Source organism: Telopea speciosissima, chromosome 3, assembly GCF_018873765.1.
Source record: "Telopea speciosissima isolate NSW1024214 ecotype Mountain lineage chromosome 3, Tspe_v1, whole genome shotgun sequence".
NCBI lineage: Eukaryota > Viridiplantae > Streptophyta > Magnoliopsida > Proteales > Proteaceae > Telopea > Telopea speciosissima.
Window position 1 is genome coordinate 19,527,077 of NC_057918.1, and position 27,450 is coordinate 19,554,526.

The 27,450-nt window shown below is 38.5% G+C and overlaps 1 protein-coding gene across 1 annotated transcript in view; it reads right to left on the reverse strand.

Annotated features, from left to right (window-relative positions):
- Nucleotides 1-1,759: 1,759 nt before the first annotated feature.
- Nucleotides 1,760-27,450, reverse strand: part of LOC122654330 (non-lysosomal glucosylceramidase-like) — a 57,242-nt gene continuing 31,551 nt past the window's right edge. The window contains exons 2-20 of the mRNA XM_043848380.1: nucleotides 23,979-24,051; nucleotides 23,144-23,254; nucleotides 21,445-21,501; nucleotides 21,237-21,307; nucleotides 18,052-18,151; nucleotides 8,666-8,736; nucleotides 8,311-8,411; nucleotides 8,088-8,191; nucleotides 7,953-8,006; nucleotides 7,689-7,744; nucleotides 7,522-7,560; nucleotides 7,265-7,409; nucleotides 6,184-6,365; nucleotides 6,039-6,106; nucleotides 5,773-5,845; nucleotides 5,631-5,692; nucleotides 4,623-5,550; nucleotides 3,308-3,598; nucleotides 1,760-2,190 (exon numbers count right to left, since the gene is read on the reverse strand). Of these exons, the coding sequence (XP_043704315.1) occupies nucleotides 1,911-2,190; nucleotides 3,308-3,598; nucleotides 4,623-5,550; nucleotides 5,631-5,692; nucleotides 5,773-5,845; nucleotides 6,039-6,106; nucleotides 6,184-6,365; nucleotides 7,265-7,409; nucleotides 7,522-7,560; nucleotides 7,689-7,744; nucleotides 7,953-8,006; nucleotides 8,088-8,191; nucleotides 8,311-8,411; nucleotides 8,666-8,736; nucleotides 18,052-18,151; nucleotides 21,237-21,307; nucleotides 21,445-21,501; nucleotides 23,144-23,254; nucleotides 23,979-24,051 (2,866 nt within the window). The 3' untranslated portion in view covers nucleotides 1,760-1,910. The remainder of the gene's footprint in view (nucleotides 2,191-3,307; nucleotides 3,599-4,622; nucleotides 5,551-5,630; nucleotides 5,693-5,772; nucleotides 5,846-6,038; nucleotides 6,107-6,183; nucleotides 6,366-7,264; nucleotides 7,410-7,521; nucleotides 7,561-7,688; nucleotides 7,745-7,952; nucleotides 8,007-8,087; nucleotides 8,192-8,310; nucleotides 8,412-8,665; nucleotides 8,737-18,051; nucleotides 18,152-21,236; nucleotides 21,308-21,444; nucleotides 21,502-23,143; nucleotides 23,255-23,978; nucleotides 24,052-27,450) is intronic.

Sequence of the window (27,450 nt, forward strand, 5' to 3'; positions counted from 1 at the left end):
TTTTTGTTTTTCCTGGTTAAGACAAAATGAATGAGAAGAATTAAACTATGGAAGTAAGAATGCTAACTGGTGCGGTGTCTCGGTGTGTACTTGAGCCAAGGCACAGATGCGCACGAAATGACCAGCGCACCCCCTTGAAAGGCATAAAGGACCAGGGGTGTGCTGGTCATGTTGCACACGGCTGTGCCTGGCTATAGGTACATGCTGTCAATGCTAACCAGTTCGGGGCATCCAACTGGCCAATGGCATCGGATTGATGGATCCCTTGTTCGTGCGGAGCACCAGATCAGCATCAGATCCCTTTAATTGTTATCTATATGAATTCCAACTTCCACCCTCCCTTGTCAGCAATGGCCCCTCATGGGTGGGAGATGGCGGTCAGAGAGGGGAGGTAGAGGGAAGTTCGGGGCACAAAGGTATAAGAAATGGGTGGGTAAGGGAGGGGCATTGTTTAGGTAATTTAGGTAAGTGTTTCATGACAATTATTCAAGAAGAATAGAGACCTTCAAAAGGACGAAACAAGCAAATTCTATGACTGTAGAATACCAGCAGAATCGTTCTTTCGAATGATTGAAAACATAAGATTTAATCTCCTAAAGAGATTGATGAAAAGTTGCATACAGAAATCTACACTAATTACTTCTACTTCCTAAGATAAAGATAAAAAAAATTGTGATGTTTTGATTTTGACGAAAAGTCCTCCCTTCTTCAAATTTCTTTATTTATACTTTTGAACGATTCTATAACTGAAAACCTTATGTTCTCCACTGGAAATTATTACTTCCATTCTTAACCGATCAGAACTGTTGTAAGTGTGTTAAGGTTTCAGCAACTCCTTTATCTTATTCCAAATGAACCGTTCCACCTTGGTCTTGAACAATTCTTTCTGGCCCCCCAAAACCTTTGCTGTCCCAAACCCAATCTTACTAGCCTGCTTTTCTTGACCGAAAGAAAGATACAAACAATGGTTCACAAATCGGTTTAATTGGTCTAAATATTTATTTTATTTGTTTTAAATGGATTTATTTAGAGTGTAAAGTTGGAAAACCAGATTTTTTGACAACTCATTTTCTAGTAAAACCTGGAGACTCAACATTGTCAAACCTGGTTAAAGTAAGCACATTTTTTCTTATATATATATATTAGTAAAAATCAAATAAATACAGAAAAAATATGGGAAAGCCCAGAAAAAAAAAATCAAAGATTTGTTTATCAATGCTATTTTCAGTTTATACAATTGAACAAAGAGAAGGGAGTTGAGGAGTTGGAGGTTTCTTATTGTTTTAGAGTACATTTTTACTATTTTACTCAACTTAGTTTCTAAGTGAACCGACTTTATGGTTTTTTAAAACACGACTAAGCTCATCAACTTTTTCATGACTTGGGTAAAAATATTAAGTCTTATTTGACTTGAACTTATGACTGAGTCTCGTTATTTTGTTACCCTGGCCGAGTCTACACGATTCTTGACCAGGTTTTCCAAATTTCTGACTAGACTTTGACAACTTACCCCAGTCAAAACCCAGTTTTCCAACTATGTGTAATCAGTTTTATTTGGTTTAGCTACAGGCACTGCACGGGACTTTCATGTCATGCCAGCCCTCTTATTCTAATTGTGCTTTCTTTTCTCTGAAATTGCATTTGGAACTTGATATAAACTAGCAAAGCTAGACTTGCAATGGAGGAAGATGCAGACCAGAAAACTCCCTCTTTACAATAGTATAATTGAAACCCAAGATGTTCTCAAAGCAGGAGGTGAAAAAAAAAAACTCTACAGTTTTTCATATCAAACGGTCTTCTGCAATGCATTTATAAACATCTTCCTTCCACAACAATAGATTCACCTAAAAGAAATAGATATAAATAGGAAGTACTCAAGAAACTTCCACAAGCTTATGTTTAAAATAGTGTCACATCCACATCCTCCTGCAAGTCCAATCGAAAAGAACCTGGAGTAGGCCTTTTTTAGAAGTCTCCAGTTCTGGCAACTTGAGAAGACCTGCAACTTTTGAGAATCCAGCATTGTGCATAAACAATGGAACTTCCTCCACTTCTGGTCTTTTCGCTTCCTTGTAGAGCTTTGGTGGCGATAAGGCCCATTGCATTGCCCATACAGCCAATGGGCGCATGTAGGCCATAGATCGGTACTGGTCATAGGTGTTCCATCCTTCTGGGGTTTGAAAAGAATATCTGTGATTGGACCAAACAATTAAACTAATTAACTAGGACGAAAACATGGACATCAATAATAATACACACATTACTATCACACATGAGTAAACTTAGAATTTCAATATGAATTTAGAAAGCGGTCAATATGAAAAAATTAATTTGATCAAATGATCACAAATGATCCTTTTGTTTAAAAATAAAATAAAAAAGTAGCCAATGTTCCAATGAAGGGTCTATAGAGGGTGCAAATAAGTTCTTATCAGATTGAACTTTGTTGTAGGATATCTCCTAATCAGAAAATGTAAGTCTCAAATGCTTATATGAATGCCAAAAGTTATGAAGTAACTATAATAAATGACATTCACTATCTTCAATCTTCATGAGTGAAAATTTCTTTCCATCAGCATACATCCATAATTATAGTATGCAAAAATGCCAGACAGGAAATTGCCACCATATAAACTACCTTGGCAATTCAAAGAACCTATTAACATGAACTGAGAGGAGAAACTAAACAAAAAGAGATTACAGGTATGTCAAAAAAAGCACCCACTGAAACACATCTAATAGATTCCAATTGTAAAGTGGAATTTTGAACAATAATGTGAGGCTGTAAATCATGTTTTGTCTCTAAGCCTGAACTTTGAAACTGGAAAAGTTAGAACATTGACAATATTGACAGCTTACTTAATACATTTGGATTAGAGGCCACATTGTATGAATAAATACAAAATTTTAAGAATTTACAAATGATCTGAAGTCACATAGATAGTATTTATTCAATTAGCTATTTTTCAACATGAAGGTATTGTAATGAAAAATTTTCTTTAAAAGACACTTCGGCCAGGAAGATACTGTAGTTGGTTCATGAAAATAACAAACATGCCACATAGGATTAGAACAAAAAAGTAACAGATCTAGTCATTAACCGTGATATAGATGCACATCTGTTACAAGATTAGGTCTACTGGAGGACATTCTTGGTTGTCTATTTGCCAACCAATTACGAAAACATTGCAAGGACTTTGTATTAGTTTCTCATCAATGCAAGTCATTTAATTAGTAACACAGTAGCTAGTCACAGTTTCCTAAACAACACATACATAAGGAAAGGAGAAATAAAGAGCTAACTCACCCAAGCCCTTCTTGGGACCAGACAGTTTCATGGACTCCAAATGCAGTGTTAAATGCCATTTCAACCAAGCCTTCATGAATCATAGATGCAGCAACAGAATATGTGACACCAGACCATATTTCTCTTGACTGCAACGCTGACATATCAACTGTTCCATCTGGTCGCATCCCATTCACTGCCCCCCGCTTGCCACCCTTCACCTTTAAGACATTGAAATGGTAAACCTTCTCAAGTGCACTTTTTGCTTTGTCATGGTCAACAATTGTTGAAAGACCACACGCCCGAGCATACCTACAAAAGGGTTCATCAATAAGCTCATAAACATATAATGGGGAAAACACACACACACACACACACACACACACAAAATTTGAGAAATATCATCATTGTAATTCTTTGAGAACTTTTTGCAAAAGGGTAGTTACCATGAAAATTGAATTTCAATTTTTCTTCATGGTTTCTCTGGAATCAATACTGTAAATAGGAGAGGTCAGCTAGGAAAGAGATATAGGTGATGCACGAAACAAGAAAATTTCAGTATTGCGTATATTATATAAGCGATCCAAATGTTAGGAACTTAACTCCTTATTTGTAGGATCAATTTTTGGCCCAAAAGTATGCCGCGTGGAAAAATAAAGTCCTATACAAGAATTTCAAGTGGCAGGTCTAATTTCACAAAGGAAAAGTATACCTGATGGGCCACATCATCTCTCTATGTGCCGGAAGTAGGAGATGTAACCTAATGAATAAAATGCGACCCAACAAGAATACCTCTCCCCCTTGTAAACTTGATTAGAATCTTATAAACTGATTTAAATTTAAGGAATTGCCCAGCATTTTACAAAAGATAATTTAAAAAATTAAGGGAAAATTTCCTGATTAAGCAAGCTCCCAAACTTATGGAAATGAAAAGCAATTTGACACTTACAAAACTATGCACTTTGAAGCATGTAATTACAAAAGTACGCAATGTGAGGCCAGAACGATGGTTATTGTATATAGACTCTCTTTTTTGGAGGTGTATTGGGTTCCCTCCATAAAAGACAGCAAGATGAGAATGAAACATAATCAAATACAAAGACCATAGGGCCAGCATAGTATTGTGTATTTTGGTAAATTGGCTCTCCAAAGTGCATAGTTTGGTAAGTAGTCAAATAGGCTGCCCATTTTAGTAAATCTTGGAAACATTTTGCTTAATCAGGTAAGTTTTCCAAAAATTAATCACGGTAAATACAATAATAATTTTCTTTTTCAAACAGCTAACCCATTCTTGTTAGTGCAGGTTAACAAGAAAAATAACTTCCATGAAACGCACCATTGCCCAGCCAACTGATCAGCCTGAATAGATGCACTTGAACTACCACAACTATCATCATAATTAAAGTAAGAACCATTCCATAATTTCTCATATACAGCCTTAGCTCTCTTGAACTTATGCCAGAAATAATCTTGAGAAGCAGTGTCACCAACTTCATGTGCCAAGGCTGAAGCAGCCTGCAAGGCTGCCACCCAAAGTCCACCAGTATAGGCACTCACACCACTAACTGACCATGCATCATAAGTCTGGTCAGGAAAGCCTTCATTCTCAATCATCCCATCCCCATCCTTATCAAACTGGTCCATATAAGCCATTGCCATATAGACGGAGGGCCAAACAGCTTTTGCAAATAACTTATCACCCGTAGCAACCACATCCCTGTAAACTTGGAGAACAAATTTAGGATTCAAGTCTTTCCATCTATTTGTGTCATAAACGTTATAAGCATTTACTTCAAACCATGGGTCATTCCTTCCAAGATCATGAGGAACAGCACCGAGGACCTTTCTTGGGACCAAAGTACCATCAGATAATAATTTTATCTTACTGGGATCATGCATCATTACTGCAGCTGCGAAATCTCTCTGGAGGCTGAGTTCAAGTTTTGGAAACAGCATAATTAATGCAAAAGACGAGTAGAAATGTACATCATATGTGTTATACATCTGATACTCATTCCCTTCGAAATAGAGTAATTGACCTATATTTTCTTCACCCTTTTGAAGCAAATATGTTCCAAAAGAAGAATTTGTTATGACTGGACTGTGTATTTGCCCAAGTATCGATGCCATCCTTTCGAGAATATCCACGGCAGTATCATTTGGATGGTTAGTATCAATTGTATTTGTGAAGTCTGATCTAGATTTCTTGAGAGAATATTTTGTTTCTCCAATGGTTACTAAACTTTGCATTGGAGGTGATCCATCTGCGAAAGGGAATATTTCAACTTAGATTAAATAGGTGAAGAAGAGTGCTTTAAATTTAGATTATTGGCACCCTAATTACCTGTCCAAATCGTTCCCCCTGCATTAAGGTAGTAGAGCTCATTGAAGAGAGTGATAGGGTACCTGTACACAACCTTCAGAAAATTCATATTCTTCCAATAAAAGGAATAGTTGAATTAAGCATGAAGTTCTTTCAAGCTCACCATTCCGGAACTCTTCTGTCTCCAAGAATAGGTCTCTGCCATGTTTCTATCTGGGACTCCCAATGACCGTGCTCTATTTTTAAAAGTAAATGGAATGAAAATTTGGACCTCAAGGCTAAATAATTCATATTTACCTAAGTGAAGCCTAAGTAAGCAGTTCATTTATTAACATGCAAACAAGTCCGGAGAATAGATTGAACATCACTACATCATTTTCTGCAATCATTCTGACTTTAGTATCTAATAAACAAGGATTGGCAACATACCATGAATAGCATCATGTGCAATTTTTGCTGCTGCATCCCCATGTATGCCATAGAATTTTGTGTAGCGCCTGCAAGTAAAGTTTGTCACCAATATGCATGATGGTTTCTTAAGAAGTTGCTTATTCCAGGGTTCTCCTACCCCCACCTGTGATAAGTCTTCCCACTATAAAACTTTACTTCCGGGCAGGCCCATGCCATTGAGAATGTAACAGTGCCAACACTGTGAGATGCAATAGTCAGAGAAGCTGCTATGGCTGCACCGATAGATGATCCAGGTTCTGTAGGCACTGGTTTTTCATCAGAATCAAGGTGGTCAAAGGAACCATGCTGTTAGAATAAAATTAAAATATCAGTACCTCAGATGATAATGAGATAAATGAACATGATGAAAGTGCATATGTGCATTGGTGACCTGAAATCAGTCATTCTGAATGGAGCATATGGTATATACATATGGCCCTTTTCTACAGAAATTAGAGTTTAAGTAAGAACTGTGGCAGAATAGAGACACACAACAACCTAGAATTTGGCCATCCTTGATCTTGTTAAATAAGTGGAAATGAAATAGATTCTGAAGAAATAGCTGAGAATTGAACATCAAATTTTAATCAGACTTATACTTAATCTACGATAGTTACAACCTTCAAACTAATATAGACCATAGAGAATTTCCGAAGTTGGGATTTTCGCAACCAAGGTTGGGAATCAACCACTATTGAGAAACATGAGGGAAAAGACCTAATAATTCAGGATATCAGCAATTTTGTAGAATTCTAGTAATTTGCCAATTTTAGCAGAATTGAACTGTGAAACAAATTGGTACATGAATGTATCCAAACTTAAAATCAACATACCAGTAGTATCAGTAATAAAATAAAGAGCGTACCCCATTGCAAGAGGCTCCCGCTACTGCAGGGTCTTGGGGGTTGGGGCAAATGTACGCAGCCTTACCCCCGCTTCACGGAGACGCTGTTTCTATGTTTCGAACCTGCAACCTCATGGTTGCAATAGAGCAACTTAACCCGTTGCACTGAGGCTTGCACACTAAATGATTAAATATTTCCCAGACCAAGGTATAAAATTTACATTATTCCAGCCAGACCATGGTGGACTAAAGTTCTAAATGTCACAACATGAAAAGGAATTAAGTGAGCCAGGAAGGAAAAGGAAAAGAGAGTATTTATACAAAAAAAAAGAAAAAAAAAAGACCATCATCACCATCCCACCTCTTTAATTTCTTGCCACATGTCTTTTGCTGTTATTCCTGGGGAATTTCCAGATATAATGAAATGGGGACATGCAGAGACCCGAACATCAGCTTTCTCTTGTGCTGCTATGGCAAATGTTACTGGTGGTTGTCCATTTGCAGTCCTGGATATGTTTATGAACTGTATTAGAAATGGGAAAGGAAACTTTAAACAAATAGAATGATTAAACCTTGAAGCTGGAAGGGATTTTCTCCCCATCAACGAAATAGACTTGCCTGTGATGTAGAACTACTCCATGCACACCATCCTTCACCCTAGTAAAAGTCATGAACTTCTATGTCAAATATGGAATTTATTAAACTATCCACACATTATAATAAAATACTGTTCCATATATTAAATGAAATAAGTATTACAAAAAAAATAAAATAAATAATCCTACTTCATCTTCGAGTTGGAGTGATTTCCAGAAAACTCAGATTCCCCACCCACAGAATTCTGAACGATTGCCAATAAAAACAAAAGATAGTAAGTCGCGATAACTTCTGTAATGAAGGTTCAGGACTATACTGAAATCAAATAAAATGGTTGGTGTCCCATAGGATTAAAATGATGCCCCATCAAACGTCAATAGTACAAATGAAAGACAAACGAACTTGCACCTAAAAATTAAAAATGGAAAGGCAATTTGCAAATATTAACTTACAGCCCATGTGAAAAGCAAGGTGATGTCTGCATTAGTGTCCCCGGAATTGAATAGCTAGAAGAAAAATAACCAAAAATTATTTTTAAGGTGGGTCAAAATTTCAATAAAAATAGTTCCTTATAGGCCCTTACTTACAGTGAATGTAAATACTGCCACAGGGAAACTGCTCTCTTTATAATTGTGGGGAATAAACGGTGACATCTGACGGCAAACTATTCTCAGTTCTGGGTCAGGTTCACCTGCAACAGGAAAACAGTTCCAGTACAAGAAAAATAATCTAAAGGTGAAGAAGTATTAAGATAATCTATAAATCAAAAGTGAAGAGGTATTCAGTCAATCACATGATTGCCGATATGACCTTCGTATACGGTCCAAGCCCTGGGATACAAAGCATGATATGTAGAACTATGCCCAATCAGGTTCCAATCCCAAGATCCTATCCCAGAAGTGATGCTCTCCCTGCAAATACATGTCCTCTGTGAGACTCTTTACCCGAACATTACCTGGGACCCCAGCCCCTAGAATTTTATTGATAATCAAAAAATAATAAAGAATACAAGACTTACTCTGGTCAGAATCCTAATACATAATAAAAATAATAACTATTTTATATTGGGTAAAAGAAGTTTCCTGGATATGTAAACCATGATATTAGTTTCAAGCAAAAATGGGGCCTCAGTCCTGAATTACGGACAATTAAACAATTGGCTTACTTGAGCAATTCTGACTTCCCGGGGCACAATACTGAAGAAAATTTTTTCCCTTTGGGGCGTGAAACAAAAACCTACAAAAGAAATAGCACACAAATTGAGAATTTTTTAATTATATCCACAATTCAGATAAGTTATAGATATTTATGATAAGGCAGTTGTCCAGGATGAATGGTACTTTTCCAACTCTAACAGCAAGCTAGAACCACTTCTTAATACTACAACAAAAAGTGTTATTCTGCACTCAGACATGTTTAGCATGAAATTCTGAAACACTATATACTATATAGCACAAATAAATTATTTAAAAAATTTAATTATTTTTAAGAAGAAAATATTTGTGTTCAAACATGTTTAGAATGAAATTAGGAAATACCATAGCCTGCATAACTTTTTTTTTGGGTGAATAAAAATTTCATTACCAAAAGAGAGAAGAAAGAATAATTACAAAGGGCCCCAAAGGGGGAGAGCCAAACCAGCCAGCCTAAGGGTTAGCCGGAGCAACTACGGAAACATTGGAGAGACCCTAGGATTGAACAATGGTCCTGTTCCTTGGGGTGTCTATACAAGAAGAGGGGGGAAGTAAAGATAACTTTGCTTTAATTTCAAAGGAAATGGAATCCCAAATCTTCTGGTAAGGCCGAGAGTTGGAGGTCCATTTTCTCAAATTGCGCTCCATCCAAATATGGTTGAGAGTAGCACAGAAGGCCATCTTCCTGACCGAGTCACAAGTAGAGGAGCCAGCAAAAGTCATATCAATCCAAATCCATTCTCTAGAGAAGGGAAGGATACGTCTTCTAGCAGGCCAGCATTTGAGGAGAACACCCTTCCAAATTGCAACTGCTGTAGGGCTTTTAAAGAAGAGGTGGTTCAGGTCTTCATCATTGTTCCAGCAGAGGCAGTAAGCACGAGAGACTAAGATCTGGCGGCTACGAAGAAAAGCTTGAGTAGGGAGACAATTGTGGAAGGCTCTTCAGACTGTGAAGCAGTGCCTAGGAATGTGATGCTTGAACCAAAGGAGTCTATGCCAAGGAACCAAAGGGCCTTTCAGACGCATAAAATTCCAAGTAGCCTTGGAAGAGAAGGAGCAAGAGCTGTTTGAAGACTAAGTAACACAATCACCTCTTGAAGCAGCCCTTCTGGTGACAGAGTAGAGCTCAGTCCAGATAGGAGTGAGGATAGGGCCTGATATGGGAGGAGCCCAACCATTGTGGTCTAGAATATCGGCAACCAAAGAAAGTCTATGTAATCCTGAGGAGTAAATGGATCTGGGGGTAGCCCGATGAAGAAGAATTCCCATAGGATGCCAGTTGTCAAGCCAGAGGTAAGTAGACTGACCATCTCCAATGTTGGAGCGAATGACTTGAAGGACCAAGTGACGGCCGGCAAGGATTTTCTTCCAAACCCAAGAAGCATCAGATAAAGAGGAGGCAGTCCAAATGGAATCATGCCGAAGGGGGCCCGAGTAGATCCAATCCACCTAAATGCTCTTTTTTTTTTAGGCTATCTTCCAGAGAAGCTTGATGATACCAGCTGAGTTCACTTCTTTAATACGACGAATGCCTAACCCTCCTTCCTTCTTGGGAAGGCACACAGCAACCCAACTTAAGGGATGAAGGAACCTGGAGGAGTCAGAGCCCTTCCAAAGGAATAAAGCCATAAGAGCTTCCAAAGCCTTGATAGTAGTTTGAGGGAGCCCATAAATACCCACCAGTAGATATAAGAGGCTTCCAGAACTGATCTAATGAGGACCAACCTGCCAGCATAAGATAGAAGCTTGCTTTTTCAGAGCTGAAGTCTCTTTTGGATCATATCCAACCGGGGAGTGCAGTGATGAGCAGAAAGTCTAGCTGGGATCAAGGGAATCCCCAAGTATTTGACAGGCAACTGACCTTCAAGGAACCCAGAAATGGCTAGGAAGGCAGCTTTGTCAATATCAGAAACTCCAGCAAAGAAGATGAGGGTCTTGGAGGGGTTGATGCGGAGACCCGACAACTCTTTGAATTGCTAGAGACAAAGCAAAATAGACTCTAAGGAGGCAATCGATGCTTTGGAGAATATCATCAAGTCATCAGCAAAAGCCAAGTGAGTGAGCTTTAGGCCTTTACACTTGGGCATAGGAGTGATGAGCTGTTGTTCATTGCAAAGCTGAATCTGCCTGGAGAGGATTTCCATGGCAATACTAAACAAGTAAGGGGAGAGAGGGCAGCCTTGCCGAATCCCCACAGAAGCTCCAAAGTACCCTGCCGGACTGCCATTGACCAAAACTGAGAACTTTGGGGAAGAGATGCAAGAGCTAATCCACTGAACAAAGGGCAAAGGAAACCCCATCTGAGTCATCACTTGAGCAATGTAGTCCCACGTAAGAGAATCAAAAGCTTTGTGGATGTCGATCTTCAGGAGCAGCGACGGAGAGTGATTCTTCCTATCAAAGCCTCTGACAATATCATTACACAGAGGAAGTTATCAGAGATGTTCCTGCCAGGGATGAAAGCTGTTTGGTTATCACTCACCAATAGGTCCACCACACTCTTGAGCCTTCTAGCAAGAATTTTGGCAATGAATTTGTACAAAAGATTGTAGAGAGCAATGGGCCTAAAGTCATTCATAGCAATAGCACCTTCCTTTTTAGGGATAAGACAGAGGAAGGTGTGGTTGATCCCATTGACTTGATTGGGATTAAGGAAGAAGCTCTCAATGGCAGCAATAAGGTCAACTTTGATGATGTCCCAAGCAGCTAAAAAGAATCCCATACTAAAGCCATCTGGTCCTGGAGCTCCATTGACCTTGAGAGAGTGTATAACTTTCACAATTTCTTCTTCTTTGGGAATAGCACTTAAGGAATCCAAGAATTCTGGAGCAATGAACTTGTTGAGCAAGTGGTTAGGGATAGGAACATGATCCTGTTGAGGCCCAGAGAAAATTCCTTTGAAGTGCTGAACTGCCAGGTCTTTAATATCCTTAACTGTGTTAGCAACAGAGCCATCCTGCCTAGTGAGCTGAACAATAGAGTTAGCATTAACTCTAGATTTGACAGACCAATGAAAATATCCTGAATTAGAATCCCCCAAATCCAGCCACTTGATTCTTGATTTTTGCTTGAGAAAGCTTTCTTCCCTAGCTAGCAAGGAGGAGAGCTAAATAGAGACCTCTTTTTCTTCAATTGCAAGGGAGTCATTGAGCAAATCAGTATGCAGCCTAGTTTGAATGGAAGCAAGTCTGTCTTTACACTCTTTAACTTGAAGAGTAATGTTGCCAAAGATGTTTAGGTTCCAGTCCTTGAGAGCAGCCTTGACATTTTTGAGCCTCTTGGAGAATGCAATGAGAGGGGTGGAGAGGCAAGGACAGGCTTTTGCCAAGCTTCAAGCACAACCGGAAGAAAGGTTGGATGAGAGGACCACATGTTAAAAAATTTGAAGGGTTTGGGACCAAAAGAAGTGAAGGGTTGGATAGCAAGAGAGATGGGAGAGTGATCAGAGATGCCTGGGTTCTCAAAAGAAGCATGAGAGGAAGGGAAGGAGGTTAACCACTCTTCATCGACAAGAACTCTGTCTAATTTGCAGGCAATGCGACTGTTTCCAGCCCTTTAATTGCTCCAGGTAAGGGGGAACCCAGTCCATCTGAGATCATTAGCAGCTATATCCTCAATGCATTCATTAAAGTCATTCATAGCATCTAGGTCACAATGGTCTCCCCCCTATTTTTCATGACTGTAAGGGATAATGCTGAAGTCTCCCCCCAGACCCCAAGGCTGAGACCCAATTTGGCTAGCAAAGGATCTGAGATCAGCCCACAGAGAAGTCCTTTGAGTAGGACAATTTTCAGCATAAACCACCTAGAAGAAAAAGGAGAAATGGCCCAAGGAATCAGAGAATTTGGTATGCAGGTATTGAGAGGAGGAAGCAGAGAGGGAGATGGAAATTTTTGTGGGGTCCCACAGGAGCCAGATACGGCCATTGGTGTGGTGGATGTAGTTGGAAAGCATAGACAAACCTGGAGCAATGGAGGCAAGAATTTTGGACGAGTTGGGTTCCTTAATATATGTTTCCAGGAGACAGCAAAAACTCGAGCGAGATGCTCTGATACGCGAACGAACAGCAGCCTGCTTCGCAGGAGAGTTGAGCCCGCGAGTGTTCCAGACAATGCCATGTATCATTGGGGCAGAGGTTGAAGAGGCAATGAAGGCTCTAGGAGCCTAGTCAGCACAGCTCGAGACCTTGTTTCGCTATGGTGCCGTCGGCGATAAGAGCTACCGGTGGGAGCAGAAGGTGTGTGAGGCAGAGGGAGGAGCTCACGAGTTAAAACAGGGGAGTTAAGAGAAACGGGTGAAGAAGACGATGGTTTCGTCGGGCTTGGGTCAGGTCCTAGCAGAGAGTTAAAACCCGCCAGAGAGAAAGAAGAGTTTAAGTTGGTGCAACCCGACCCAGAGGAGGAAATGGGTAAAGGGGCAAATGGGCCAGGGTTTAAGGAACCCGGTTCAAAAGGAAGAGCAGTCAGAGTAGAGCCCATGTGGCCACTTGGAGGAAGAAGGTCAACAGAAGGGGGCCCCACCAGTTCCAAGTTAGCAGAAGTTGGTGTCACGGGGTTCGATAAAGTAGGAGAAAGTTGAGAAAGGGCTTCTCCGTTAGCAGGCAGGGGCAAATCGCAAAAGCCTGAGAACAAGGGAGTAGCAGAGCTTCCCAGAGGAGCAGACAATGACTCCGAAGCAAGAGCAGCAGCGTTTTCTAAGCCAAAGCCTAGAATAAAAGACTCAACAGCAGGATCTTCTGCCATGCGCGATCTGCTACGAGGTAGAACCCCAAATTGTGGTTTCTCGGGGCACGAGAGAGGCTCAGTGTCTTCAAACGAAGCCAGGAGACTAAAGCAATTCTGTCCATCTGACCAGGGCTGCTGCAGTGACTGAGACTGGTCCTTGGTGCTTTCCGGTGGCTTCTTCTTCTTCCATCGCTGATTCCGTTGCCGGAATCTGGATCTTGAACGGCCTCGAGAGGCAGAACGAGCAACCTTGGTGTGGAGATTCAGCGTCTCGGCTCCACCATTAGGCAATAGCGCAGGCCTATCCGTGGGAACTCCAACAGAAATAGCAGGTCCATCGCCGGCCAAAGGAATAGAGTTGCAGTAAGGATCAGAGACATCAGCATCCAAGGGCTTGACGACAGCAATGCAGTGCTGGTAGTCATGGCCAAAGGTTTTGCAAACCAGGCATTGAGGAGGCAGCCAGTCATAGTGCACTTCCTGTTCAAATAAGTAGCCCTCACCTTCGTTGACAGTGATGTACGCAGGGAGAGACTCCTCTGCAGAAACTTCAATGCAAATTCTCGCAAAGGCTAGACGATCCTTCCTGCGAGTGCGCACATCAGAAAACAGAGGTTTTCCCAAGGCAGAGCCGATTAGACTGAGGCTATCAGTGCACCGGAAATGAAGAGGCAATCCTGGCAAAGAAATCCACAGAGGAATGGAGGAAAGGTCCAGTTGTCTAAGCTGAATTTGGCGTGTCCATTGACGCAAGATGATTGGCTTTTTTTACCCACCAGCCAAGGGCCACCTTCCAAGGCACAAGTCTTGTCAAGAGAGGAGGAGAATTTAAAGATGAAGAACCCATTGTCGAGCAGAAAGGTATCCAGAGTACCTTGAGGGCACCATTGCTTGGAAAGGGACAATTTGACAATAGGAAAAGGAGGTCGAGGGCCCAGAAAATTACCCACAAGGCAGTCTTCCCAAAGTTTAGCTTCAGACGAGAGCAGTTCAGGAGGACAGAAGACCACCTTCGAAGGGCCAGCAGAAGAAGGTGGAACAAAGTGAAAAGGCAGTCCATCTGAGTTAGGAGAGGAGCCAGCAACGAGGATGGAACTCCAAGGAAGGGGCTGGGAGACAGAGGGGTGTAGAGGAGAAGCAGGGGAAGGAGAGGGGGAAGCAGGGGCAGGACAGGGGGAAGCCATACAAGAAGGAGAAGACGAAGGAAGGAATCAGGAGACCTGCCGGAGAGTCCGGCAGGGAGGGGCAGAGGAGGAGCTTGGGACTAGCATGGCTTCATTCCAAGAAAAATCCCATGATTGAGTCTTCATCTTAGTCTCCTTACTTTTTGATATTTTGTCATCATTCACCTAGGTGGGAATGTTACTCTGCCTGCAGAACTTATTTAACAATATAACTATATAAAATAGTGAAAGACAACAGCATGAGTGCAACAATTTCATTTAGCTCATCTTTCTTTTCAAAATTAAATTCAAGTAGTAAAAACTTTGACGGGTCTTCATGAAAGAAGCAAAAAACTTCTTATAATAGAAAATCTAAACAAAACACGGTTTAAGATTTCAACAAAATTTAGAAACTATGTGGAGAAATATCCCTTTTTCTTTTTGGAGATGCAAACTAAAAATCCAAAGGGATAAAAATGTACTGGTGATATAAATCAAATTTCAGAAGATTATTTCAAGAAAACAGAACACAATGGCTCCAAGGAAGCAGAAGTGACAGCAGGGCAAAATGACCAAATTAATACCTATTTGATACAGTACATAAATAGGGTTCATATATTTATTTAGCTTTTAATTAAATGAATCATTTGTAATTGAGCTGAGAATTGGGATTTTAGAGTTTAGGGTCATTAATTTTTGTTTTGTGAATCGCTCAAGACCATGAGATACTATGTTTTTATTTCTTTATGTAGGCCCAAGTAGAATTATTTCTTGTACTCTCAACTGTTCATTAGTTAACGACTGAGATTAGACACATTTAGTATAAAATCCAAGGCAATGAAGGTCTAGGAGGTTTTTGGTTGAATGTGATTCTAATTTTGAAGACCAAAGACTGAGAAGTGTTTCTCTCTTTATCTTTCCTCCTCCCATAAGGTTTCGAGTTGAGTGCGAGTGGGATTTGATTGAGCTTGTCTCTTAATCCATTTTCTTATATGTATTAAATTCTCCCATTTCATCATTACCGTTTCTTGCTTGAAAATCTAAGATCAGTAAGTTCTCGAATTTTCCTTGTTACTTCTCTTCTACTGCCACTGCACTGCATCAGTTGGTATAGAGCTTAGAGATTTCATCCAGGGGTATCAACATGGCCCAACGGAGAGGCCGTGGCTGTTTTATTGCCCATGAAATCCAGCAGGATAATGACAGATCACAGAGAAGAGCTGAAAGTGCTGAAAACTGAGAAGGCAAATGCAGCGGATGCTTAAAAAATGAAATGCTAGAATTATATGGTGGATTCGATGTTAAAGAATTACTGGATGGTTGCAGTTGAGAGCATTATATACTTGAAGGACATCCCAGAGAACAAAAAGAGAGGGTCACGGCTGAAAAACTACACGGACGGGAGGGAAGTGCTTCGGCCTGGTGGGAACAGAGAAGAGGGAAGGTGATAAACTAGGAGAAGAAGAAAGACAAGTTGAACAGGAATGTCTTCCTATCAACCATGTTCAAATCATATAATAGCGCCTGCATAATTTACAAAAAGGGAAACCTAATGACTAATGAGTATACTAAAGAGTTTCATCAACTTCCGTAGTGATGTGATAAGAGAGTAGAGAGCAGCAAATTGAAGGTACTTGAGACTTGAGAGGTCTGTGACAGTCCATTCATGATGCATACCAGAAGGCTCTAGCAATGGATACACAACAAACAAGAGGTGGTGGTAAGGCTAATAGTCAGAATTTTAGAGAACAGATTAGAGTTCGAGCCAGAATCTAAAAGAATCTCCACATAAAACCAACAAAATACTTAAACTCAGCCAGTCAGCTTTCATCACAACCTACAGCCTCTGACACCAATAATAGAGGTTAAGGAAGTAGCTATAGAAAAGGGCACAAGTGTTTCAAGTATTGGGAGTTGGGAAGTTTGCAGAAGAAACCAAGGACAGTGAGAGGGGAAGTAGTTGCTCATGAAGGCGGATGATAGAGGGGAGCCAACTTATGATGGTGACAGCGATGGTGGAGATGATGAAAGAATGAATCTGAAGGGTCATGCATGGGGAAGTGGAAGTGACTCTGGTGATGTGTAAAAGCCTTATGGCTCCCAGGTGTGAAAATTCTGATGATTGACTTCATTCAAATTTGTTCCAAATTACGTGTCCTATGGGAAGCAAAATTTACAAGAATCTTATAGACAGTGGCGGAAGTGAAAATCTTATTTCCTTAGAGGTAGTGAAGAAGCTGAACTTGAAAGAAGAGCAAATTCCGTATCCCTACAAGATGACCTGGTTTAAGAAAGGCAATAAGGTACCTACCACTAAATATTTTTCAATTGGGAATAAATATTTTTAAGTTGCAGTGTGATGAGGTGGCAATGTGAATTCTTTGTCCGTTTTACCTACTATGACTCATACATCTGTAAATAAAACAAATCCATTTTGTAATTCTAAAGCAACTTTATCAACATTCTGAACTGAAAATTGATTGATTCTCTACTATGCAAACTTTGACTGTTAAAAAAAATACATAAGGAAATAAAGAACTATGCCAAACTCACCTAGAATAAACTAAAATTACTGAGACTTAAACCAGAAACAATAGACAGTAAACGTCACAAAGCCTGTAACCTGGGCGTTCTCAGGACAATCAATCAAAATTAACTGTTGTTCAAAGGTCAAATATTAACTAAACTAGAAACTGACATACTTCCCAACCTGCATCACAGAGTCTCATCTGCATGAAATTTAGTGGTGTAGTTGAAACCTAAGGCCTTTCAAGAAATCCCATTATGATTGGAAATATTAAATAAATATATAACTGATTAACTATGGGTCGTTTGAAGATCTTCTAGTTGACTTTCTGATTTACTTCAGACTCTTCAAATGGTCTCATTTTCTTCTTTAAACAACTTCATCTAATAGTTGATTTGGATTTGCATTAGTGATAAAAACGACGCAGCATCCATAAATATAAAAAGGTCAGTTACGACCATAATTATTTTGCTTTTGTTAATGGTAAAGAAAAATAATTTTGTTTATTTTAACCAAGTAGTATATGCAAATATGTGTTTAAAGATCTCAAACTGACATAATTTTCAATGAAATCATAACCTAGAGATGCTTCATTGGCAACAGACAAACTAGACAATTCAAGACAATTGAAAAGAATACAAAAAGAGTTATTTCTACATTAATGGTAAAAAAGAAAAGGCTGAATAAAAAGCTATTCAACAAGCCTATTTCCATATAATATAGAACCGAGGAGAAAAATAAGGGTGGATTTTAAAGCGTAAAACATGAAAACAGAATGACTGAAAAATTGAAAATTCATTTAAGATGATATTAATCAATTTATACTTTGAATTGTCAGCTGATTGCATAAATTCAATTTGGTGTTCTCCAGCAGGCAAATCAAGCAGTTATCTAAAGGGAAAATTTTATCACTGTGTTCTTCAAATCATAAACATCAAACTTACAGAAAATTGATTTGCTAAAACTGGTTTACTTTCAATTATAGTGGGGAATAGTTGCCACCGTTGAAACTCTCCTCTGTAGCTTCTTCCAATACTTCCTGCACTGAAGGTTGATATATTGAAACAAAGGGAAATATCAACATAATATTCTTGGCATTAAATATTTGACAACCCTTTTTGTTCTTTTTTGAGAAGCAGCAAAGGTTTTATTAGAAAAGAGGCACAAGGATATAGAGAAAGAAAGCAAGAAAACAAGGAACAAAGAAAAGGTGCAGGAGCCACTTGCAACACAAAAACCATGCCTATTCCCACTCATCACAAAAGAGAGAAAGTATAACCCATCCCCTTTTAAAACCCAACAGCAGTTAATTTCTCCACCAAAAAGGTATCTTAATTTGGAACTCGTTAAAAAATACACACTTCTATGCATCACAAAACCAGTTTCTCAAAGTACCATTATACCAAACGTTGTGGGAGTAACCAAGGAATGGTGGGCAGGCTTATTTACCTTTCCCGTACTCATCATAATTAAGGTCCTAAATTTGGATCATTTTGGCTGAAAGAGAGAAATGGTCATTTTGGTACCCAAAGTGGAATTTTTCCCTGAAACTTCTGGGTGTGTCTATTTAAGCATGGTTACAAACAACAACACCAACAACTCAGCCTTATCCCAACTAAATGTGTCTATTTAAGCTTGATTACACATGTTTGAATTAAGAGGGCAGGCCTTGGCACAACTGTAAGGATGCACCAGTGTGACTTAGTGGTTGCGGGTTCGAGTTGGGAAACAGCCTCTCCACGAAGCGGGGGTAAGGCGTACATTATGACCCTCCCCTGACCCGCAGTGGCAGGAGCCTCATGCACTGGGTACGCCCTTTTTTACACATGTTTGTGGTAGTTTGCCTTTGGACCCTAAGTTGCTAGTGTATGGCGCAGCATATTGTATCATTTCCCTTATATAATTTAGCAAAACAATTGAATTACAATGAAAAAATTTAGGAACATATCTCTTTCTTGTAGTGTCAACCCAAATATCTCTTTGCAGTCTTGTTGTGGGAGCTTAAATGAGTTTGGAGGTTTGGATCCTCAATAATTTGTAAGTTTTTGAAGAAATTTGAAGCGTTCAAGCAATTTTAACACATTCCCCTAATTTCAACTCATTTTGCCAATTTTGTCTCATTTTTCCAATTTCTTTTTTATTCAAAATTTGCTATTTTATATGGAGTGTTCTATTATTTCGACCATAATTTCAACATTTCACATTTCTTTTCCCTCATTTCAATGAATATTGTATTTTTTTATATTTCAAATGTCTATTTGTTTTGAGGGCCATCGAAACGGAAATATTTCTCCAAAATTTCAAACCATGATAATAATAGCATATGTTTTGAGAGTAACTAGCTAATTCATGCATGCTCCTGGAATCACTCGCCTAAATGCTATGTAATCTCAGGTATCGAACCCCAGGGAAGTGTTTATTCTTTGGATAATGTGATAAGCTGAGAGTAGAAGCCTTTACTGATGCTGGTGGGGCAAGGACATTTACAGGCAAACAATCTATCTCTAGATTGTGTACCTTTGTGGCCTATGGTCCATGGCATGTGTGAATTGTTGTAGTTGAAGACTCTTTTCCCAGAAAATGATGGCCAACTTAAAGATGTCAATGATTCTTTATTGTGACAAGCCATAATTTTCACACATAGCAAATTCAGATGGATTGACACTTAAATAAAGAGAAGTTGAACAGCAAACTAATATGAAGTTATGAACACCTTTTGTCAAGACTGGTGATCCATTTTGCTGATATTTTAACCGAAGGCTTGAAAAGTGCACAAAATTACTATATTCTCAGCAGGTTGGGCACGACTAAGGGTATTTAACTATTTATAGTTTGTGGGGATATAAAGTGTATATTCTGTACTCAGAAGGAGCAATGCAGTTTATGTTATTAGCAATATTGAGTTGGCATGTGCAACATAGAGGGGACACCATAGTTGTTAAGGCATCACCTAGATGGACAAGGTGGTTTTTGAACCTCTAGGCGACTCATCACCATATTGTTCAAGGCACCCAGATTAAAAAAAAAAAAAGGGGGGAAAGAAAGGGAAAAATGAGAAAATGGGGGAAGAGGAAGAGGAAGAAAAGAGGGTAAATGGGTAGAAAAATGAGGAGAATAGAGAAAATTTGGGAACAAAAAGGGAAGCTGGAAGCAAGCAACACTATAAGTCAGGTATTCATCATTTTGTCAATTATTATGACCAACTAAAATTGTTTAGTGTTTATGATGCAGTTCAAAAGTACAAGAAGGCCAGCAGCAAACCAGGCCATTGGATTTGGACCAAGAATGGACCAATATGTTAAATTTTGAGTGTCCAATGGGTTAATATGGGCCATGAGCTTAGTAGTTTTAGGTTTATTATTATAATGGGTCAATTCTAGAAGTGCAAATATTAAAAATTTAAAGCCTGTTCGGGATTAGTGTCAGTTTCTATTTTTGTAAATTGTATTCTTTATTTTAGTAGTGTTTTTATAAGGCTGGACAGATGTAATACATTCCAACCCTAATTTCTGATTTGTTGAAGTTCTAGAATAGTTTCTATTTTGAAGAAGACTAACGTTGTAAGTGATTCTCCCTACCATACATAGGGGTTTCCTATTTTGTTGATTGGTATGAAGTTATAAATAAAGACAAAGGGACAGACTCCAACCCCAAAAATTTGAGAAACAATTGAGCCTTGTGCCTGTGAGTTCTGTGAGAGACAGAGCATGGTTCTCTGGGATTCAGAACTGGTCTACTGTGGAATGCAGTTGGGAAAACTTGGTGTGATGCCAAGGCTGGAGTTGTTGGGATTCTTTCTACATAATTAGGTGAGAGGCCTAACATGTCCTTCTATCTTTTTTTCTTTTTCTTCTTCTCAAGGTCAGATTCTGTTCTTCAATTTTGTGCATACTATCTCTCTTGTTTGGTTTGTCTGCTTTGAGTACTATTCTGGCCACGTCAAACTTCGTCTTTTGGTTAAATTAAATCTCAGTTGCTGGTTTTGGTTTGTACTTCCTATGATTCTGGATTTACATAAGGTTTTCTAAACCTATTCTTTGGTGATTAGAATACCGCATTAGTTTACCTCAACTAAAAGTCTAAGAAACATGCACATAGATTTATTGATAGGCAAAGAATGAAGACCTACCCAATACCACCTAGGGGGATGCCTTCGCAAGATGTGTACAGGCGCTTAGTGAAAACATCCATGATTGGTTTCTGAAGGAGAAGAAAGAAAAGATATTTGTCAGTAAAAGATTATGAAGATTATAATCTTAATCAAATAAGAATGTATTGCAAGAACCAAACAATCTAGAAATCAAGTAAAATCAGCTATTTGAAATAGAAGAAATTACCCGTCCTTTTGAGGCTTCTTCTCTCATATCTCGCCATAGTCGATAACCTAGTGGAGCCTTTGGAAAGATGTCCAAATCAGAATTTTTTTTTATTTGTTATTCAATGGCATAGGCAAAACTAGAAGTAAGTAGCAGATAGGGGGGAGGGGGGAAGCAAGAGAGTGAAAAAGAAAGGGCATGGAGGATCCCCCTAAAAGAACAAAAACACATTTGTTCCTATCAAACTTCCACAAAAAGAACAAAGGCACTCAAAACAAACTGAAAGACTAAGGGAAACCCAAACCAAAAGGCAAAATATACCATGGGAATCCCCATTCAGTGACCAGAAACAAGGAGCAATTTTCAAAGACCCAAGATCAAAAGCAACAACAAAGTGAGAAGTCCAATCAACACAGGACACAATAGTGCAACACCAGAAAAATCCTGATAAATCTTTTCGAAAACCCTGGAAAACACAATACAGCATCAAGCCAACAAGCAGATACATAGCAGCAGGTACCGAATAGCCCACCCCTGTTCCCTCTAGAACTAAAACTCTCAGCATTTCTCCCTCCCCAACCAGAATATTACTCATTTCCCTTTGAGACTGACATCCTATAGTTTGTCATGCAGAAATTTTATTTTCAAAAGCTGAAAAATTGTAGGTACATCATCCATCTATAAATACAACTTGACTTTCTTTAAGACCTATACGTAATCTAACTAGCTGGTACTCTCAGCAGGACTCTAGCCTTATAACAACTTCAAAAACAAGACTCTTAAAAACTACTGCATATAACCAAAATAACTCCAACTAAGTGGACTCCCTTATCAGAACCCAGCTTTTTTTTTGGGTGAATACAGAACCCAGCTTTATCTGAATCCATTCCTGCTGCTGGGCTCAACTTTAAGACACCAAAAAATAAATCAAAATTTTCCTTGTCCCTTTAACAGACCATATTTGGACCTTCTATTTAGGCCTATTACAAAAAAAACCAACCCATGTAATATCAAAACAAGCACTGATCTTCTCTCCAGTTTGCATTAATATCTCATCTGTTACCATTGTCATTGATCATTTTTCGATTTCACACATGCTACCCACTCTGGTAACTATGGCCAGGGCAATCTCTTTCAACTAATAAAGTACTTAAAAATGCAAAACTGACAGTGTCGAAGCATTTCATCCCACCATATTCAATGTGACTCCTTACAAGGAAAGAAAGAACAGTAGGACCCATAGTTACCAAGGCAGCAAGGTGACCATGCCATTTTAGAGGGTCCAAAATCAAGGCGTTAAGGCACCCAACGCGTCCAAGGCGACCAAGGAGTCTGGACGCCTAGGTGACGCCTTGATAACTATGGTAGGACCACAAATGCAACCAAGATATCATAGCAAGTATCCCCCCTTTAAAATCCACCACTTGGCAGAGCTTGTCGGCTAGGTTTGCAATCACTGATAAAAATGACAGAAAATGAACCAAAAAATAGCGAGCCAACTTTCACAAATATCTTGTTATCACGAACTGCTTCATGTAGCACCCATGGAGAAATTTGTACTTACACATAATGCAAGAAACAATCAGAAAAGAGCCATAAACAGTCTTGTCAAAAATTTATTTGCTATATTTATTTGTTATGTATATATTACATAAAAAATTCTAGCAACAAAAAAAAAAGAAACAATTACTCAAGATGCACCAAAAAGTATTAGCGGTACCATATGCATCATCTCTTGAATAGTTACACCGAACTCCGATGGAACAATCTTTTCACTGTTCAATTTTCGTTGCCAAGTCAAAGATGCAGGTTGAGCAGGGTCAACCTCAACCTAAAACAAAAGGGAGTCAAAATGAGAAACATTCAATTAGAGTGCATAATGAGCACAATCGCTTTAAGGAATATCTGGTTGAGAACAATCTTTTAAGGAATTTTTTCTTGGAGGCAATGATCTATTATTTCTTTTGCTAAAGCCATAGCAAGGGAGGAGGTAGGGAGGGAGTTTTTGTTTATAGAGCCTTATCCATCAGCAAGATATAACAATAAGGCCTTTGAGTGAATTTATTTGGTGATACAGTTTAGCTCATTTTTTTTTATGTATTGTACATCTGATCTACAGTTCCTTTTTCACAATGCACCCAATTAAATTTCAATTATTTATCCCAAAAAATAAAAAGATTCTCTACTTACAATTTTCACAACTTCAAACATTAAGAGAATATTTGGTTCCATGTAGATAGGGAAGTTTATTAGTGACAGAATGAGCATTCAGTTCTTCTGAATAGCCTTCTGGAGAAGATATACTGTCGGCTGCCAGTGTGATTCATTCACATACCATAATAGGCTAAGCAAAGGAGGCAAAAATCAATCAATAGATGTTGCTTATACCCCCTCTACACCTCCCCCCCTCCAAAAAAAATTTAAACAAAGGAGGCTAAAATCAATCAAACAGGCAGACAACAATCAACAGATCAAGTACGGTGAGAATGCATTGCATCACTGAAACGCTCAAGGAGAGAAGGCTCTACATTTTCTATGACCAAAGAACAGCATACCTCATTAGTAAAGGCATCCACAGAAGGCTCTCTTTCCTCTCCATCAAAACCATTCTCCAACATCTTGCCTCCACCAACCTTGTTAGAGTATTATTCTAAAAGAAATATATATGACAGTAAACAAATCAACCCAAATAACAAAGCTAACAATATGAGTCACCATACAGATTGCCAGAGAAGAATATTGGAATACTTGGCATGTGAATCTTAAACATAAAAAATTCTTAAAAAGTTTTTCAAATTACAATTAAAATTCTTAAAAAACTGAAAGTTAATTCAGTATAAGAAACAGATTTTTTGAAGAAGGCCTAGGAAAATTCAAGGATTTCAGCAATAATGTAGTGACTAAACAAAGACTCTCCCTCAAAGCATCTTTTTACTGCAATGGCCATAAATTTCAACCAAAACAATTTTAATCTAGAGGACTCTTTTCAAATGAATTTTGTAAGAAAGAATAATGGAGAATTATGTCTCAAAATTCAGAAAAGTAAAAAAAAAATTTGAAAAATACATATAGATGTTGCAGTAAAAACAGGGAAAAGAACCACCAGAACTTCAAGAACTTTCAAGGCAAACTAAATCAGAAAATGCTAACTACACTAACTACATTCATTACTCCCAATGCTCATGAATTCTAACTAATACCAATTTCATATAATCCATAGAAAATCAAAGAAATTCTCAAACAATAAAATTTAAATAACGACAAAAAAAAAACAGTAACTAAATTCAGATTAAACTGTTAAAAAAATACGCGCACGCATTACAATTCGTAGATATGGATTTTCAATTAGGATATTGTATGAATCTCTATTAAAAGTTTCAAAGAGAATCAAAAACAAAGTATCGAACCACCGATCGCCAATACAATATCCAAAACGAAAGTCAATGAGAAACTACAACCCCATTGAAAGTTGTGAATCAATAAGATTAAATCCCAAGAACATTAAGATGGAAACAATGACTGGAACAAGAGAAGAAACTACTCACATGAACTACACCACAGAGAGACAGAGAGTATTCGATGGAGGCAAGTTCGAACTTAGTAGAGTTAAATAGTGATCGTTAGAACTTTGAATGATCCCCAAATAATAATAATATTTATTTTTTATTTTTTTATTTTTTATTTTTTTGTTGGGTAAAGGCCCAAATAATAGACTTGGTCCACCGAAGAAAAAATCTGAATCTAATAGGTAGTGGGTTTTTTTTTTTTTATGGTAAATATCTAATAGGTAGTGGGTGGTTGGTTGGTTGGAAACATTGTCGGAAAGTCAGTTCGGAAATAGACATGGCCTGTAATAATAAACCATTAAATGGGAGAGTGAGAAGGCTGCTATTCAACTTAATATATGGGAAAAGGAACGCTAACCGGTTGCATAGTATTATGTATATCTATGTTCAGACATAGTCACGTGCGAAATGACTAGCACACCATTGATCCTTTTTGCCTTTAAATTATGGTATAGTAATGGGAAGTCTTTGGTGGGCTATTATAGCATTAAAAAATAATTTTTGATTTGAAAACCATGGACAAAACTACATATATTATTCAGACATTCATACATCGTACCATGGTTCATAATAATCGATCAGTATCTGCCTAGATCGATCCTGCTCGATATTAGTGGATTAGTCTATCTGGTTGGCTCACCTAATTTGATTCGATACGTGTGATTTTTTTGGGATTTTTTTTTTTTTAAATTTTTAATGTTTTTTTTTATCGGTACCAAAATTGATCCTGTAAAACCTGGTTTTTTGCCACGTTTGACTGATCCTTACTGATTTTGACCGATCTAGATCGATATCGGCCTTGATTGATACCGGGATTACGAACCATACTTCATAGCATTGAAAAATGATATAAAATCACTTTTCAAACCAGTGTTTTCATATCCCAAATCTCAATTAAGTTTTTAGTTTTTTACCAGACTTATTGTTTTTCCTACAACTCAATTTAAACATAGCCTTAATGAATTGGGGACCTTTATCCCTTGAGGTTCGTTAATCGGTACGGTTGTATGGTTCCTCTCATAGGGGGGCTGAAATGATCATTCCACCCCCTGACCGAACACACTATCTGGGTGGGATCCACCTCCCTTTTATTAGAGGCACTAGGGAACCGTACCTGACAGGAGAACTGCAGGTGATAAAAATTTAGTGAATCGATCATGTCTTTTTTAATTAAGAGCGAGTCTTTATGACTCATGACTAGGTTTCTCATTTTTTGACTCGATTGGAACAAGTTTTCCTGGTTAAACCTGGTTTGCCAATAATGCATTGTTGAAAAACCCGATTTTTTCACTCGACGCATCATTCTCAAAACCGGGTAACTAATATACATAATACCGAGAATGGACAAGACCTTTGGAGTTATTTTACAATTTGTCTAAAAGATAATTGAAAGGGCATTAAATATGTCATTTCCCTTTTTGTTTTCTTGTTTTTTTTATTGGTAATGGGATATGCCATTTCCCAAAAGTAGTGAAAAGCATTATCATTAATTGGATCCATAAACGTGCTTAAGAAAAAAAAAATGCATTAATATACAATGGGGTCCACGAAGATTGGACAACACCTTTGGACGTTTGCATAATCCGAATCACCAACATTAGTGGGCAAGACCTTTGGACTTTTGCATGGGGAAGTGCATTAATATATGCGTGACGCTTAGGGGTGGTCAAAGTTGGGAACGGGATAATCGGCCCGAACCAAATTGAAATAACCCGGTTCGCACCGAGCCAAAGTCTTATTGTACTGTTTTGGTTTGGGGGATTACAACCCCAAAATCCGAATTGAACCAATCAAAAAACTGAAAGAACCCAAAATTGACTCAAAACCCGAATCGAAACTGAACTTAAAACGATCTATCCTGATAGGAAACCAATAACAACCCAAATACCACTAAATATCATATTTTTCCTATAGTTTTTATATAAATGTGTATGGTAAACCAAACCTAAATCGGACCGAAACCAAAACAACCTGATAACAAATCGATACAAGAAACCAATGTAAACCCAAAAACCAAACTGAGCCGAAAAGCCTGAAACCGAACTTTTCTTATTGGTTTGGTTTCAATTTCACCATTCCAACACTGAAACCGACTCAAATCAAACCAAAACTAATCCAAACCGACCAATTGACACCCCCCATATGTGTGTAACCATAGGATAATTTTTATTTTTATTTTTTAATCAAACACACAGATTTTATCATTAACCATTATGGTGGAGGGAACTCCACGTAATACAAGAGATAGAAGGACAAAAAAGGGAGGGATTTGCCAGGAAAATTATCGTCTCCATTTATCTGCCCCTCCATTTCTTCCATTACATCTAATAGGGGGGAGTGGACCCCACTCGGGCTGTGTGTTTGGGCAGGGGGTAGGGTGGTCATTTCCAACCCCTATGAGAGGAAATGGAAGAAATGGAGGGGCAGATAAATGGAGACGATAAAGATCCCGATTTGCCAC